Source organism: Lates calcarifer, linkage group LG5, assembly GCF_001640805.2.
Source record: "Lates calcarifer isolate ASB-BC8 linkage group LG5, TLL_Latcal_v3, whole genome shotgun sequence".
In the NCBI taxonomy this organism is placed as follows: domain Eukaryota; kingdom Metazoa; phylum Chordata; class Actinopteri; family Centropomidae; genus Lates; species Lates calcarifer.
The window spans coordinates 5899020-5914645 of NC_066837.1; the positions used below are offsets into that span (position 1 = coordinate 5899020).

At 41.3% G+C, this 15626-nt stretch overlaps 2 protein-coding genes and 1 long non-coding RNA gene across 3 annotated transcripts in view; 1 reads left to right on the plus strand and 2 right to left on the minus strand.

Moving 5' to 3' along the window:
* Positions 1-1451, plus strand: part of LOC127142454 (uncharacterized) — a 2065-nt gene extending 614 nt beyond the window's left edge. The window contains exon 2 of the long non-coding RNA XR_007813214.1: positions 773-1451. This is a non-coding gene — a long non-coding RNA (uncharacterized LOC127142454). The remainder of the gene's footprint in view (positions 1-772) is intronic.
* Positions 1320-9854, minus strand: mief2 (mitochondrial elongation factor 2). The gene is made up of 8 exons (XM_018699786.2): positions 9679-9854; positions 6660-6819; positions 5582-5747; positions 5365-5459; positions 4057-4233; positions 3777-3940; positions 2985-3137; positions 1320-2726 (listed from the first exon to the last, which is right to left on the minus strand). Exons 2-8 carry the CDS (start codon positions 6795-6797, stop codon positions 2216-2218), a joined length of 1404 nt encoding a protein of 467 aa, XP_018555302.1. The 5' UTR covers positions 6798-6819; positions 9679-9854; the 3' UTR covers positions 1320-2215.
* A 709-nt stretch (positions 9855-10563) lies between these two features.
* alkbh5 (alkB homolog 5, RNA demethylase) lies at positions 10564-15213 on the minus strand. The gene is made up of 4 exons (XM_018699796.2): positions 13829-15213; positions 13645-13725; positions 13423-13545; positions 10564-12069 (listed from the first exon to the last, which is right to left on the minus strand). Exons 1-4 carry the CDS (start codon positions 14545-14547, stop codon positions 11910-11912), a joined length of 1083 nt encoding a protein of 360 aa, XP_018555312.1. The 5' UTR covers positions 14548-15213; the 3' UTR covers positions 10564-11909.
* Between the last annotated feature and the right edge of the window lie 413 nt (positions 15214-15626).

The following is a 15626-nucleotide window of genomic DNA, read 5'->3' on the forward strand; positions in this document are numbered from 1 at the left end:
CAACTTTTAGCCACTTATATTTTACTTGAATATTTCATTTTTGTGCTACTTCCATTTCACCACACTTCCGAGGGAATTTGAACTTTCCACTCCATCTACATTTATTTGACAGCTTCACTAGTTACTCTTAGGATGAAGATTTTACACAACGGACAACATAACAAGCATTTAAAATACGACACATTGTTGCTACAACCTTTTTGGCTTCTGTCAGATGTCTGTGAGTTGTTAACAGCTCCACCAAATACTGTGTTTTCTCTCTAAACTTCTCACATGGTTTCATTTCATTAAATGTTCAGATCTGATCTGATCAGGCAGAGGGACCAAACATTTTGCTGCTATTACCTGTGTACTTTTACTTAAGTAGGATTATTAATGTAGAACTTTTTTATATATATTATCTATTTTTTATAAACTTCCCTCACATTTAAAAATGAGGTACTCAAAAATATAAAAACATGTCAGTACAATAGCATTTATACTGATATTATCAAGAGGCACTGTTCTGCTTTTTCATGCCTCTGTGCATGAGACAGCAGTCGGTCCATCCCATTTATGTAAATGCAATATCTTAGACTCAAAGATTAACTAATTTGACTTTGAAGGTCAAAAGTCAAAGGTAAAGTTTACAGAGACTTTGAATGTGATATCTAGTCAATGGTCAAAGGTCACTGACCTCATAAAACATGTTTTTGATTACCTGTGACTGGACTGGTTTGATGAAAGATGTACTTTTATTGTATTTTTCTAACCCTAACGTCCGGGTCTACAGCGGCACACGGAGCCTGACGGTGTTAACAGCTGGTGAACAGTGGTGAAGTTCGGTGCAGGTTGGAGCCTCTGCTGTTTGTTTTGGCACAGGGACTGAGGCAGGATGATAAGTGCAGTGCGACCTGAGTTTTCTCTGTGGCCCCACCTGGTGGTACAACAACCTCCTGTAAAAAGCAGGGCCTCAGGCGTCCACCAAGCACCACACATGACGAGCAGACGATCTGTGCCAGTTTGAACAAGAGGATTAAACACTGGTAACTCTTTCAGTGTACATACGGGTGTGTTAGTATTGTTTTGGGAGCTCTAAAAGTCATTGTCACATGTTAGTATCCTGTTGAGACTATCAGCTGATGATGAGGTTATCAGCTGGCTCTGTAACAAAACCGAAATTCACATGACATGATTTCACCATTTTGATCAATGTTTCCTGAACAGATACAAAAAGTTTAAAAGCTTTATAATGTCATAAAGTTGCATGACTCTCCTCAGGTAATGTCAAAGGGTGTTTAACATTACAGGTGCAGAAAAAACAAATGGGAGCAACATAGTGAGAATCTAAACAAGTGCTTTCATTTTTATTTGCAGTTTCACTGTTCAATCACAGATAATCTATTTCTCTTACACCCAGCAAGAAGAAAACACAACTGAAGAAATGCCCACATTCATACTGTATTTAAAAAGCAACTGCATAAAATTATTAGGCAACTTTAACCATTCTTCAGAGGGTTAGTTTACCCAAATAAGGTTGGCAACAGACTGACAGAAGACAAAAATACTGCACACTTCAACCTTCAGTATGAGAAAATATACATGCTGAGTTAAAGAGGCCCAACTCAGACACGCTGAATAGTTTAATAAGTGCAGTAAACCCTGGTGGTTTTCAGCAGGATATTATTTTTCTGCATAGTTAGAATATATTAAAGGAGATTTAGGAAAATGATGCAGAGCACACACTGGCAATTAGAGGATAACGTAGGCGATAGACTGTACGCCCCTGCTGTTAATGGATATACTGAACTGTATGTGGCCATGTTGACCATCTCCAACTCCCTGTGAAAAATAATAACCACACAAGCTTAAATACACACTTGGCGGTGGTGTGTGTGTGGGGAGTTATGACCACGCACACCCCGAAGCATCATTTCAGACATCTGATTAACACTTCCTCAGCTCCTTTCCTTGGCACGTCTTCTTTCCTCTGAGTGATTTGTTTAGCTTGATTATCACTTTTACATCTGTAGCCTCTTTGTAGCATCACCTCCTCTTCCGCCAGCACAGACATCAGTTCAGTGCCTTTTTTCCTTTCATCAATGCAGGATGGAGAAGCTAAACAAGGAGAGTAGGCAGAGGGAAGAATACGACATTTCCTTGAAACAAACATCATGTATGATAAAAGATTACTCCTTTGATCCGTATGTGTTGGAGAACTAAAGTGTTGTGTGAGTTATATGAGCAGTATTTCAGGCTCTGACACAGCGCAGTAGAGCATGAAGCCCATCTGGTCCACCTGGTCCTCTGACAAGCCGCTCAGCAGATTGACAGCTGGTTTGAAGTAACTGTGTAACGCCCCCTGCTCGAGGTAGCCGATCAGCTCCGTGATACACTGCTGGAATCTCGCATCCAGGCTGATCTCGGACCAGTCGCTCTCACTGTCACTGAGGTGCAGGATGAGATTGGCGAGTGGGGCAGCTTCGAGCGGTCGCAGGGCGGGGTTCAGTCTGCAAACCGCCTTCAGGATTTTAAGCATGTGTCTGCGGTGTCCGTTGTCAGCGGCGTCGAGCTGAGCCAGGCGCCGTGTCTCCCACGGGTACAGGGACAGGTGCCAGGCGTTGACCCAGGGAGAGGTGAGCTCGGGCTGGGCGGTCAGGACCACGTCCTCCTGCCTCAGCAGTGGCAACATGGAGATGAACAGGGGTTGATCACTGCCCTCTGCTCCTTCTTTTTCTCTTCCAGGCCTGAAGGATTAAAACAGAAAAGTCCATTAGGAAAGCTGAACACATCAGGTTTAACAAATTTTAAACCTTGGCTTGACAATACTTCATTATTTCCTGAACGGATCAGTGGGAGGTAGAGGTTTCTTATTTACACACGTGCAAAGTTTTTTTCCCTGTTGTTACACATACTACTATTAAATGAATTAACATTTTCATATGGTAACACTTTATCGTTTCCAACACTGAAAACGGCAGAAAAAAATTCAAGCATATACACACCGAATCTCCAGTCTCAGGTCTGGTCCTCCCAGTACAGGTCTGACGAGACAGTCCATAGTGCTGCTGATTGATGGCCAGTTTATAGTTTCCATGACAGCTTTACTAAACATGTTGACAACAGCTTCTGCGGACAGGTAACCACCCACCAGGTACCTACAAGACACAAGGAGAGACTGGTTTAAGAGAATAGCTCTCAATTTACAATGGTGTTTCTGTTTCATACCTGAAACCTCAGCACAAACAATCTGTTACTGTTGCTCCAATATAATGTGCAAAAGCTGCTGTAAAAGGCTTGTGCAGGTAGTTTCACCATTTACGTTTTCAGTGCTGAATTCTGTTGCTTGATGATTTAAAACACATCAGTGAGCTGCAGAGTTTGATGAAGTCTCTAGTTTCATCACTGTCACCTCTTATTTTACAAATACCAATTTGAATCTGTCAATATAAGACATTTTTAATAAAGCTTTTGAGCTGAAATGATTACTCAATTGATAGAACATGGAAACTGTTTTTGCAAGCAAAAATAGTGAAAAAAGGTCAAACATTCTTTGATACAGCCTCTAAAATTAGAGAATTTCCTGATTTTCTAAGTCATGTATCATTGTAAAATTAATATTTATGGGTTTGAACTTTTGGCAGAAGATGTCACCTTCAACTCTGTAAAGTTGCTAAGGATATTTTTTCACTATTTTTAGGTTAAAATAATCAAAAAACTATTTGTTGAAGCTCTACTTACAAGTATCTAAAACTGCAGCTTGCCTGCCTGCACCTTTCTTATCTGTGTATGATCACCTGTCCCAGTAGCTCCGTCCTCTGGGAAAATATTCCAGATTGATCCGTCGGACCATCCAGTGCAGCGGGTGTGTGAGCAGTGTTTCCTCTCCTGGGATGAGACGCCACAGAGAAGCTTCCAGCTGTAGAGGCACCAGCAGACACGCATGGTCTGCGCTGACCACCTAAACACACACACACACACAGAAAAATAAACCTGCTGAGGTGCAAAACAACATGGTTTAAAATTTATTTATCAGCCAGAAAAAGATAACATTTTTGAGCATGTTTGTGTCTGTACCTGCAGGTCATCCAGTAAAGAACCTCCGAGGCTCATTTCTCCCAGCGGCATGTCGGGGTGACGGCTGTGCAGAAAGCCCTGGATCTCAGTGCAAATGTCCAGAGCCAGAGACTGAGCCCTCTGGACCTCAGGAGGAGCTAGAGCCGCCCTCGTGTGATAGTACTGCTGCAGACGCTCCTACAAACAGTTTACACAGTTCACTAATGATACAGAGCACTGATACACTGTTCAGGCTGACATGTACTATACTACATCCATGTACCCGTGCAACAGTCAGAGAGGCACAAAAACTGTGCTGCTAAAAGAACAACTCTGAACACACAGCGAATCAAACAGTTACAAAGTTTTTACACTTCCACTGGGAATACACAAAGCTGTCTCCTGAGTAATAAAATATTCAAAGTCATTTTGTGCCTCTAAGCAGACTCGGGAGCAGTGACAGGATGATGTTTGGCCTGTTAAGTTGCTGCGAGGAGAAAAACTAGTCAACAGCAGAGGAACAATGCTGCATCTATACTGCTGTTATAGACACATTTACAAAGGTGACTAATCGATTGTAAAACAAGTATGGCTGTGCTCTCTCTGTGTCTGAGAGGAGGTGGGTGGTTTTTACATGACTGGAGGGAGAAACTCTGCTGACACCAAAATTATTTTATTAAACTGTTTTATTAAAGCCCTACCCAAGGCAATAACGACTGGGACTAGGAAGCATTTGAAACAATGTACTCTGCCATACAGAAATGTACTGCTGATTCTATCATCTTTACAAAAGTTATTTACAATACAATTTTTGGCCAAGAAAATTTGTCATTTTCTGCTTTGTTTCAACTGTTCCTACATTACCCAGTATTCAATGCGGAAACAGATGAATAGAAAATTAAGATGTGGAACTGTTCATAAAAGATTTGCTTAAAGGCAAATCCCATTGTTCCAAATCCCCTCTTATGTCCAGTCATGTGTTTGCGGCTGCTCTAACATTTACTGAACAAATTATTTAATGTAGCAAACAATCCACAACCTTTCTGCCTATGTAGATGTTCTGCTGCGCTAACACAAAGGTGTTTCATGCCTGTTTGACTTCTTCTATACAGCCTGTGCACAGGCTCGCACTGTATTTTGATTATTCAGGGCTCTTGGGGCTCTAACCCAGTGCGTAACAATGCGTATCCCCTAAGCACTGTGCTTTACAAAACATGTAACACATGCATAAATGAATGAGCCAACACTGAGCAGAGCTCTTACAACGGCTGTTAAGGCTGAATGCATAATCTGCCTCTTCAAGACCCCAGAGCTGAAATGTCAGTGTACCTGCAAACTGAGGACGCACAGCTGGAGCCTCTTGGACTTGGACTCTGGTTTAGTCTGCTCCATGGAGGACATCTGAGGTTGTTGGCACAGGTCAGCTGATTGAAAGAAAGGTTAAAACAACTGTCAGTTAATATCAGAGGGTTACAAATGTGACGAGAATATATACCTTAAAAATTCTATGTATTTGTGATATTTTTTGTGGGTCGTTTGTCGATACCTTTCTGCTGTCTGGCTGCCTTGGCAACATGTTTCATCACCACGCCCTCTATGCCCTTCCTGATCAGCGTCGGGGAAGCTTTGACCAAACTCAGCTCCTCCCAGCTCTCCGCCATCTTCTGCTCCACCTTTTCATCATCGGCTGCACGGCCTGCGCGCTCTATCAGCTACACACAAACACTCATCGTCACAGTCAGGCAGTCATGCGCACACTGTATGACTGATAATGCACTTCCCAAATACAGAGTGCATACAGTACACTGTCATAACCTGCGGGCAAAACAAATTTTGATTTAAGAGGCAGAAATAGAAGCCTCAAAGAACTTCTGACTGAGGAGGTTTTAGTCCATTAACTACAAATTACATCATATTTTACATTACTGCATTATAAGACTGATTTTCTGCAGTCCATGAGCAGCAGCATATTTCCATTCATTACACTAACATCAAAAATCAACTTCCAGAAATGTATAACTTGTTGGAGATGCTTTACATACTTTATTACCCCGAGCATTTAGCTGCCTTCATTTTATTTGTCCACTTTTAATTGATGTTAATTAGATTTCAGACTCAGGCGGCCAAACAACAATGAAATTGATATTATCCTGTCCACAGACAAACACAGCTGATTATTTGTGTGTTATCTACTGGTTGTGTCCAGTGCTCTCAGCAATGGTGCTAAATTCTTGCAAAGTTGGCTTAACTTCTTTTGAGACCATCTCTTCTACTGCTGTCTAGAATTATTGATTATTCAGCTGACAGTGCTGTCAGGAGCCATAAAGGAGAGCCACTCCATAAGAGATTTAGTGTGGGCCGGCTGCTCTGCAGATCTGCAGTATGTGGTGTAACTGGGTGGAGGTACCGTGAATAATGTATTTCTCCTTATTACAGGCAACAAACATAAGTGATAATGAAGCAAGGAATAGAAATAAAGAAAAATGTACAGAACTTTTTCTTCCAAGTCAGAATTTTTTGCAGTAATTAATGTCTCCGAAACACATATTAATTTTCCATATTCACAAGAAGGATGCATATAAACGATCCACTGATGTGCTACTAACAATCTCAAAAACACTCACCCGTTTCACTGCCAGTGTAGCAATTCCTAGCATGGCAGCCCCGCCAACTCCCAGAACCAGCCGGGCATTAGACAGCAGGAAGTCAATCACCATAGCAATGCCATCCTCTCCTCGCCTCCGACTACCCTGGAAGTTCATTGCTTCCTTTTTTGTGGTTAGCCTTGGGAAGAGAGAACGAATAAATTGACGGGACAAGAAAGTTACATGACAGTCAGGTAGAGGTGAAAAGAACTCTACCTGCAGCAGACTTTATCTCAAGAAATCATGGCAGGTAACTGCACTTCTGCTTGAATGTTTTGAAGCCAGAATAACCCGTAAGACAAACAGACATAATATGGAATTTTTATTCCAATTAATATACAGTTTTTAAAAAATCAGAAATCAAATCATTTCCCAGCAGCACATTATTAAAACAGGTACAAACAGATGATAATAGTAGGGACAAATCTGCATATGATTGAATCATTCATGGCTTTCACTTTCACCAGCTCTACACCCAACTGAACTCCTCCTGGGAGATTTTGGAGCAAAATGTTACACAGCGCTCCACTGAAGCTGTTCTGAAGGCTCATGACAGCCTAACACCTTACTCAGACATTTTATTTAGCTTTTTCTTTTAATTTCTTCACCGATCTGTATGTCTGTAGTTTTCATTTTCAATGAGTGGATGATGACTAAATATGATTTTATCCTCCTTAAAACATGATCCTTTTCATTTATAACTTCTGGCTGTGTTGAAAAAATACTGGCATGTAAACTACATTAATTAGAATGAACATTATTAAAACTTGTTACTAGGGAGACCAAACAGCTTTGTTTTGTTGTGAGAGCATCATATCTATCCTGGAAAGAGACTGAATGCCTGTAAGTAGATTATAAGTATAGTTAAAAACAGTCATGAAGAGCATTTTACTTTTGCTATTTAACCTGAGCAGATCATTGAGCCACTTAAGGCAAATTTGTGATTTGTAATATTGGGTAAAATTGATGTGACTCAATAATGAGTACAATTTTTCCATCATTCATAACGTTGTTGACAGTTTTAGTTTCATTCCACTCTGCTGCAGTCTCTCAACAGCATTTCACACAGTGCATTTGGGGTCATACTTTAAGCCTTTAACAGCAATGTTTTCGAAACAAAAGGCTTACAGGATAATTAGTGCATTCTACTTCTAAAAAGAGAGTTGGATATCACGCTGTTGGTTTGTTTATCTTGGCTGCTTCTGTCTCAGAAAAACAAAAGTTGTTCAAGTTGAGGGCATGGTTTGCGAAGAAGCCTTTTTCGCAGCAGATATTTTGATGTTGTTGCAAGAAAATCACAGGTGCAATTAACAGCATTAACGATGGCTCTGCTCCAGTGTGCTTCATTAAGCATTCTGCCAAATGGAATGCAGCCATCGTTAATGTCATTAATTACACCTGTGATTTTGTTTTGGGGCCAAATCAAAATGTCTACCACTACAAAGGCGTATTGTTGGCCGCGTGTTTGACTACATGGCCAGTGATCGAGGACAGTATGAAACTACAGCAGCAGAGCATGCTTCTCAAAACTAAAGCCATCTGTGAGGTTATTATTGATAATATTTTAATTTGGTCTGAGTTGGAAATTGAAACTTTCTGAATTCCAAAAGCAGACACATACAGATTGTGTGCAGTTTGTGTGATGTATAGCGGTTCTTTTATTTTGCACACAACTGAACATGTGCTTAACACATTTAGCTCCTGGCACCTGAGACCCAGAAATAGCCACAGGACATCTCTCTGAGTCATTTCAACAGAGTGTGTGTCCTCTTCTTGCCAGAGATACAGGGTCCCAAGAATGGAGACATGCTCTATTTATAGACCCAATACATGCCTGAGTCACACTGGCCGGGTCAAATGTATAACAACCTTCGTCGTCAAGTTACAGCACAACAAATATCTGCTGCACGTACAGTACTGAGGTGATACGTTCAACATTGAGAGCAGAGTTCACTCTTATGTTTAATGTTAGTTACCATCAGGGAAAAGGCAAAGGACACCTGATGTTGACAGACGTTACCCAACACTGGTTGAGTCTGATTGTAGCTGCAAACACGTGGAGCAACATATAGATCAGTCAATAATACTATTGACCAATGTGCTGTTTGTTGTTTCCAGCCTGCACAATGATGCTGTAGCCTACAAGCATTTTCAACGTAGGATTTATAGTTTTGTGTTAGTGGTGTAATTCACTGGAGGGGAAATGATTAGTCAACTGACAACAGTAGCAACTGGTTTGATACTGATTTGGTTGTTTCATACATTACTAAAGCAAAAATATTTTTTATAAGTGCTATAAGCTTGTCAAATGTGAGACTGTGAAAGTGCTTTTCGTCATCACTCACTGTAACTAATATATTTTAGATTTTGACTTTTTTGAAAACAATAATTGTGAACACTCACCTGTATTTTGACTGTTTATGACTATACAATCAATCTGTAAATAACGCTGATAATCGATAATGAAAACTAATCTGATAATCGATAATGAAACAATCGTTGTACAGTCGATACTATGACAAAGTGAGCATGTGATACAACCACTGTGAGCTGTTACATAAGGAAACAGCAGAAAAAGACCACTCTGACTTCTCCCTTAAACAAAGATTTGTTAGTTTATCTTGCAATATAACAACATGACACAAACCCAGCTGAACTGCTGACATGTTCAGCTTCACGGATATATCTTTACATTCACCTGCGTATTAATTTCTTTGTGGTGGTAACGCCTCCTTTCCAGTGTTTCCACACAAGCTACTGACATAATGCCAGAGATTACTAACATTACAGTTAGTAACGTAATATGACAGATGTGCAACCAGCTAACCAGCATGAACAATTTGTTAATTTAGTGTGAGGTATTTCAAGCATGAAGAGCAGCAGCAGCTGCCAACTCCTGAGAGCAGCTAACGTCAGTTAGTAAAGCTAGCCAGCTAGTTAGTTAGCTACATTAGCAGTCAGTGACAGCTTTCTACACTCTGCTGTTAGATGTACTTACCACTCAGTGCGGAGAGGAATATAAAAGTCTGACCCCAAACCATTAGCGTTTGTTAAAATACGTTTTTCGATCCCTTTTCGTCAACAAAGCCTACTATGTGTCGCTCACTGCCATAGGTTAAATATAGCTCAACCAGCTAGCTAACAGCTGTTGTCTTCTTCTTCTTCTTCGTTTTAATTGCGGTTAGCACTCAACATGAAGTGTTATAGCGACCCCAGCAACTATCCCATGAACTGAGACAACAATCTTTTTTCATCATAATTTCTTAAAAGTTTCCTGGAAAGAGTCATGTAGTTTGGTATTAATAACATAAATAAAGATAAAACACCTGCGACACTGTAATGTTGAGTTTATTATTGGCTTCAAGATTAATTTCCATTAAAGAAAAAGCTCCATTTAAAAGCTAATAATAGATCGGTGTGGTGGGATTGCCTGTATTTTCTTTTCCAACAGCTGTTTCCAAGGTCAAGAATGAACTATGAACTGTTAGCAGAGGTCATATTAGATGCTACCACATATAATATTCAATATATACTGTCTTTGTGGTAGATATGTCCTTGAGTTGTGGTCATGGATGTAGACTTTTTAGACTGAAACAAACAGTAATTTGTTTAAGGGAAATGATATTGTGATGAATTAAGAGACATACCTGATATTGCTTCTTTTTTAGAAGAGGTTAAAAAATGTGTACAATTAATATCACATCTTTCATACACTAAACAAATTACACTGGTCAGGTGAAGCCATTGCATTAATGGCCAAGTTATGGAAAACTTAAATATGTATCTTGCTGTTGCTACTGACAACAGGAGAAACATTCTGATCCTTCGACAGGTAGCTTGGTAGAGGGATGACTGTGCTTTAATGAATGGCAGATCAACTCTGTGGAGATAATTTCAGCTTTATTCCAATCATCCAGCACCATTTTTGTCAAAAAATGTGACCAGTGAAACCCATTAAACCATCTCATGTGCCACCACTGCCCACAACGTCAGTGTCTCATTCACTGTCAGAGGAGCTCCAGTATTTGCCTCTTGCAGACTTATTACTTTTAACTTTCGCTAATATGGTCAAGTTCACAACTGCAGCAGAGCTTCAGAAAACCACAAACACCACTCATCCTGTTTTTAGAAAGTAATTTCTCCTCTGAACAGAGGTTATTTTTGTTCATGTGTAACTCCAGACTAACCTAGCAGTCAGCTAATGAGTACCTCTGCCAAATATGGCTGACTGGGAGCAAGAAACAAATTTATCTGTGTTTACACAGCAAACCACAAGGACAAATACATCTGGAAATTGAGTTTCTTCCCAGCCAAGTGTTTAGACCCAAGTTAAACAAGAGATAATATGGTTGGTTTTGCTCAAATTAAGTTCTGACTGACCCAAATATCACCCAATTTGAATGAGGAAAAATTAGATTTAATACAGAGCAGCAATAACACGGCGTCTGTCACTATATAAGGTAAAGCAACTTTAGAATCAAACAAGAGTGTAAAACAAGGCCTGAGTATTTTATCACTCCATAAAGCATCAGTTTAGTTGATAAACCACAATGTGATCTTCACCAAAAGGAGCCAGGCAGCTGAATCAAATCATAACACATAGAGCATGACTGGACATCTGCCACTTATTGCAACTTAAACTGCGACAGAGAGGCTGAAGTGAACAAACAGCAAAGATCTGGGATGGCACAGTAAAGGTATGGATCAGAAATGTAGGTGCAAAGAAAAAAAAGTTTTCATTCTGCATAAAAGTTCCCCCAATCAAAGACTATACAAATGTATTGTACATTATAACAAGTTAGATTACAGCTCAAGTTTTCTTTTGTACAAGTCCATACGTACATCTTCCTTTTAGCTCTTAAGGTCTGTACATCTTGGTTACAAAAAATACATGCCATTTTAAAGTATCTATGAACAAAGAAACAAAAAAGTGTTTAATTTAAGGTAACTGAACAGTTTAACAACAGAGCCTAAGTGTAGTAAGTAACTTGAGGTTGTATAATGTGTAGCAGAGACGCCAGCTTCGTCCGCCAGGAACAAATATACACTCAAAGTGATCCAGACGCAAATCAAAATGCAGACGGCATGATGACGGTGCTCCTTGTACCAGACTAAAACTGGAGCAAGAAAACAATGTCTGATCAAAGAATGTTACAATACTGAAATACATAAAAGAACGGATATATTTATATGTGTGTGTGTGTGTGTGAGTGAGTGAGTGAGAAGTGTTCAGTGACGTCTCATTTTGACTTTGCGTCCTGAACTCTCCCGGTGTTTGTCGTAGTCCTGACCGCGCCTCCAGTAGTTCTCTGAGCTGCCACTGTGACGACGATGACGGGAGAGTGAAGGATGTCTGTTCTCCTCTTTATCCATCTCCAGAACCCTCGGCCTGATGGAAGGGGAGGAGAGAGAGACATCATGTCAGATCTGGATCATCATTTATCACATGTCAGCTGACTGTAGGCCAACTGTGGACTGTAGCTTCATTACTATGCATCTATCTCCTTTGTGCTAATGTGTATTAAAGGATCTTTATATATCACCTCAGTTCCTAGTAGCCTAGCCCTGAAAAACCTTTCAGAGCCATGATTAGGAGAGTTGTGATATACATATATATATATATATATATATATATATATATATATCACACGTCATATGCCACAACTCAACATTTTAAAATTCTTTACTGACGTATTATTTGTCCTAGAAAGTTGTTAAATTAAAATAATTGTTGTTGCTAATGTTTTGTTTTTTTTGTTTGTCTTTATTTGACATTAACAGTCTAGACAGAGAGAACGGGTATGACATCCAGCAAAGGTCCCCAGCAGGAATTGAACCACAGATGTAGTGTTTATGTGGCAGATGTTGTAACCACTCAGACACCAGGGCGCTACGCAGTCGTTAATGTTTATTATGTTGTTAATATTTACTAAAATTGCACAGTTTTTGTTGTTGTCATGGCCACCAGCTCTCAGTTGAAGTTAATTAGTCTTGGGAGTAATACAGGTTTTTGACTGAGTTGAGATGAGAGAAGAAACAGTGCATCATGTTAACTTTTTTCCTCACAGTAAACATTTAAAATGGCTTTTCACTTTCTGAGGATTTATTTCTCATCACACTCATTGCTTTTAGACGGGCTAACTCTGCAGCGGTGATTTGGAAAAACAGAAAAGAGCGCTGCTGTGTGTATTTTATTCTTACTCTACAGCTGCATTGTGTAATTTTTCCCAGCTTGTAGATCACTAAGATGATTTCCTACCAACCAGTGAGTTCATATTTTCAACGTGCTAAACAGCAACAGGACCAGATGTTTGACTGAAATGTCCCAAGTTTTAAAACAAAGCCATACTGGACCATGCCTCGTGGGATATGGACTTGGATCAGGGTCACTGATCAACATCTCACTTGCTGGATCCAAATTATATTCAGGTTAATCTGGTCCAGGTTTTATCCTATTCTATTTCCACAGGTTTAACATCTACATGCCAATATGACAAACACCAAATGTGGATCCTAGTGGACTCAGAATCAAGATTCTCATCAATTAGTGGTGTATCTGTTCATGTTGAACATATTATGGATCAGGCCTTATTATCCTTAGGTCTATTCCTGGCCAGGTCTGTCTGTCCTCAGGTCCCCGCCAGGTCGATCTCCCTCTTCTAAATCAATTAATGCACATCAAGTAGGTCTCTATTCTAGACCCATGAAGACCTCCAGTGTGTCTGTATGTGGGGGTGTTTACCTGTGAGCAGCATCAGGGTCTGCTTTGCGATGAGAGCGTTTGGCTTTCAGAGGAGCGGGTCTCTCTGCAGGGGACGAGCTTAAAGTGCTGTCAGAGTCCAGCCGAGGTGCATCAGGTCTGGTCCTGGCAAACAGAGGAGGAAGCACAGGTAGAAACGCATGGATCAGAGCAAGATTTCATACAACGTAATTATATTCTAAGGATTATAGTATGTTGACTCACTTTCTAAGGATGATGACTGCCCGCCGTTCTTTGATGTCTTGGGGCCGGATGCAATGGGTAATTTCATCCGCAGCGTAGCCACTGAGAGAGTGAGAACGCTTTTAGTGACAACAGCCCAGGCCTAGGTAGCTACAGAACAAACAGAAAGTCAATCAATGCATGATAGCAAACACAGTCAAATCACCTGAGTACTGTGACACTGCCTCTCCTCACAGGCAGGACAAACACTGGCTCTGACACCCGAATTGGTTTGAACTGGAAGCGGCAGCCGAAGCAGAGAGCGCTGTCACTGAAGAAGGACACTGAGACGATGGGTCGTGCAAAGATGTGCAGAGGGTCTACATGAGACACAATGCAGCCACCTGGTTGATAATCATTGATCACTGCACTGTTGACAAACCCCTCAGGGATCACTCCATTGGACACCAGCCGCTTGATGACCAGCTCGTGCACCCAGTTCGGGATCTCATCCACCTCTCCTTTACGGTACAGCCTCTCTTGGCCCGGCCCACGCTTCTCCAGCTGGGCTCCATAAGTGTACCCTTCCCCGAAGAAGTACTTGTTACGGAGGGGTGCCCTGTCCACAGTATGCTCACGGTAAAGTCCTGCCTCTCCCTTGGCGACCACCTCGTCGATCTTCTCCTCGATGAGGGCGCACTCCTCCGGTGTGAAGATGCTCTTCTGCTGGATGCTGCTCCTCACCCGGCGGGCCTCCTGCTCCCGGAGCTCCGAGCTGTCGTCGCTGTGCTCGCATTCATCGTCGTCGGACTCCCGGTACTTGCGCTTTCGGCCCTTCCCGCTGCCGTTGCTCGTCCCGTCCACGTATTTATTTTTGTACTCGTCTCTGTGAGGAGTCATGGATTTCAGCTTCTCCCTCAGGTCAGAGTATCCGCTGGCTGCCATGTCAGCCAAAACAGTATGAGTGGTGTAGTGCGACGTGAGCTCCTAGCTAACAGATAGCGTGTATCAACGCTGCATTTCAGCACCGGCTTAACGGAGTCTGGTTAATATAAACGGACTGGGTGTCAGAATGTGTATTTGATGTTGGGTATCGCTAGCTTAAAGATTCACTCACTCTCACTCACAGCGGTGTGCAGCGCACAGGAGTAGCTAAGGTTAGCTAAGGTGCTCCTCCGCTCTGTCTGTGCACTTTAACAGCAGTCTGGTGTGAAACTTGACAAGCTGTAGGTGATACTACCGGACATTTACAAACAAGCAGAGCTGTGGCAAACGCTGCGTCGACACCACAACACGCTCAGCCAGCGGAGAGGCCAACGATAGCTAGCCGAGCTGCTAGTTAGCTACACTAGCCTGGCTTGCTCTGTCCGTCGCCGCCTGGAAATACCGACAAACCACGCAGCAACATTTCACGTGCGACCGCTAAATTCCAAACCTCGGTGCACCGGATACGTTTCCACTTAAGCCACAGAAGTTTTGAGAGTCCAGGGAAAACACTGTTATATTGCCACAAGGCTCCACCACGGTTAGTTTACACCATCATGACCCGTCTCCAAGAAAAACGCTGAAAATAAACTCGTGTAACCTGCCAGGGATCTGCGCATGCTCAGTGGTGACCTGCAAGTGTGGGGAGGGACTATCATGTGTCATGGGCGTCAATGGGAGGGGACACGTCAGACCGCTGCGAGTTTAGTGACACTTACCTCTTATTTACCTTCAGAAAGTTCACACTCAAGGGTCAGTAGCAGTATTTCCATATATTTCATGATTTTTTTTTTATTCTCATAAATACTTTATCTTTAAGGTTGGAAAAATCATCTTATTCCATACTCCTGCTGTGTCATCATGTATATTCTGTACCATCTTGTTGCAGCTCTAACCCAGTGATGGAAGAAGTACTCAGATTTCTTACTTTAGTAAAAGTAGCAATATTGCAATGTATAAATATTGTTACAAAATTGTATTTAAATTGAATTGTAGATTGAAACAATACAAGTCTTTCATATTATGTATATCATGTTTAC

Coding starts and splice junctions, on each gene's coding strand:
- mief2 (XM_018699786.2), bottom strand. CDS start 6,797: ATGAACTTCCAGGGTAGTCGGAGGCGAGGAGAGGATGGCATTGCTATG. Junction 4,234..5,364: donor TGTGCGTCCTCAGTTTGCAG/GTACACTGACAT, acceptor AACTGTTTGTAG/GAGCGTCTGCAGCAGTACTA. Junction 3,138..3,776: donor GGACGGAGCTACTGGGACAG/GTGATCATACAC, acceptor TGTGTCTTGTAG/GTACCTGGTGGGTGGTTACC.
- alkbh5 (XM_018699796.2), bottom strand. CDS start 14,547: ATGGCAGCCAGCGGATACTCTGACCTGAGGGAGAAGCTGAAATCCATG. Junction 13,726..13,828: donor GGCAGTGTCACAGTACTCAG/GTGATTTGACTG, acceptor TCACTCTCTCAG/TGGCTACGCTGCGGATGAAA. Junction 13,546..13,644: donor GCAGTCATCATCCTTAGAAA/GTGAGTCAACAT, acceptor TCTGTTTGCCAG/GACCAGACCTGATGCACCTC.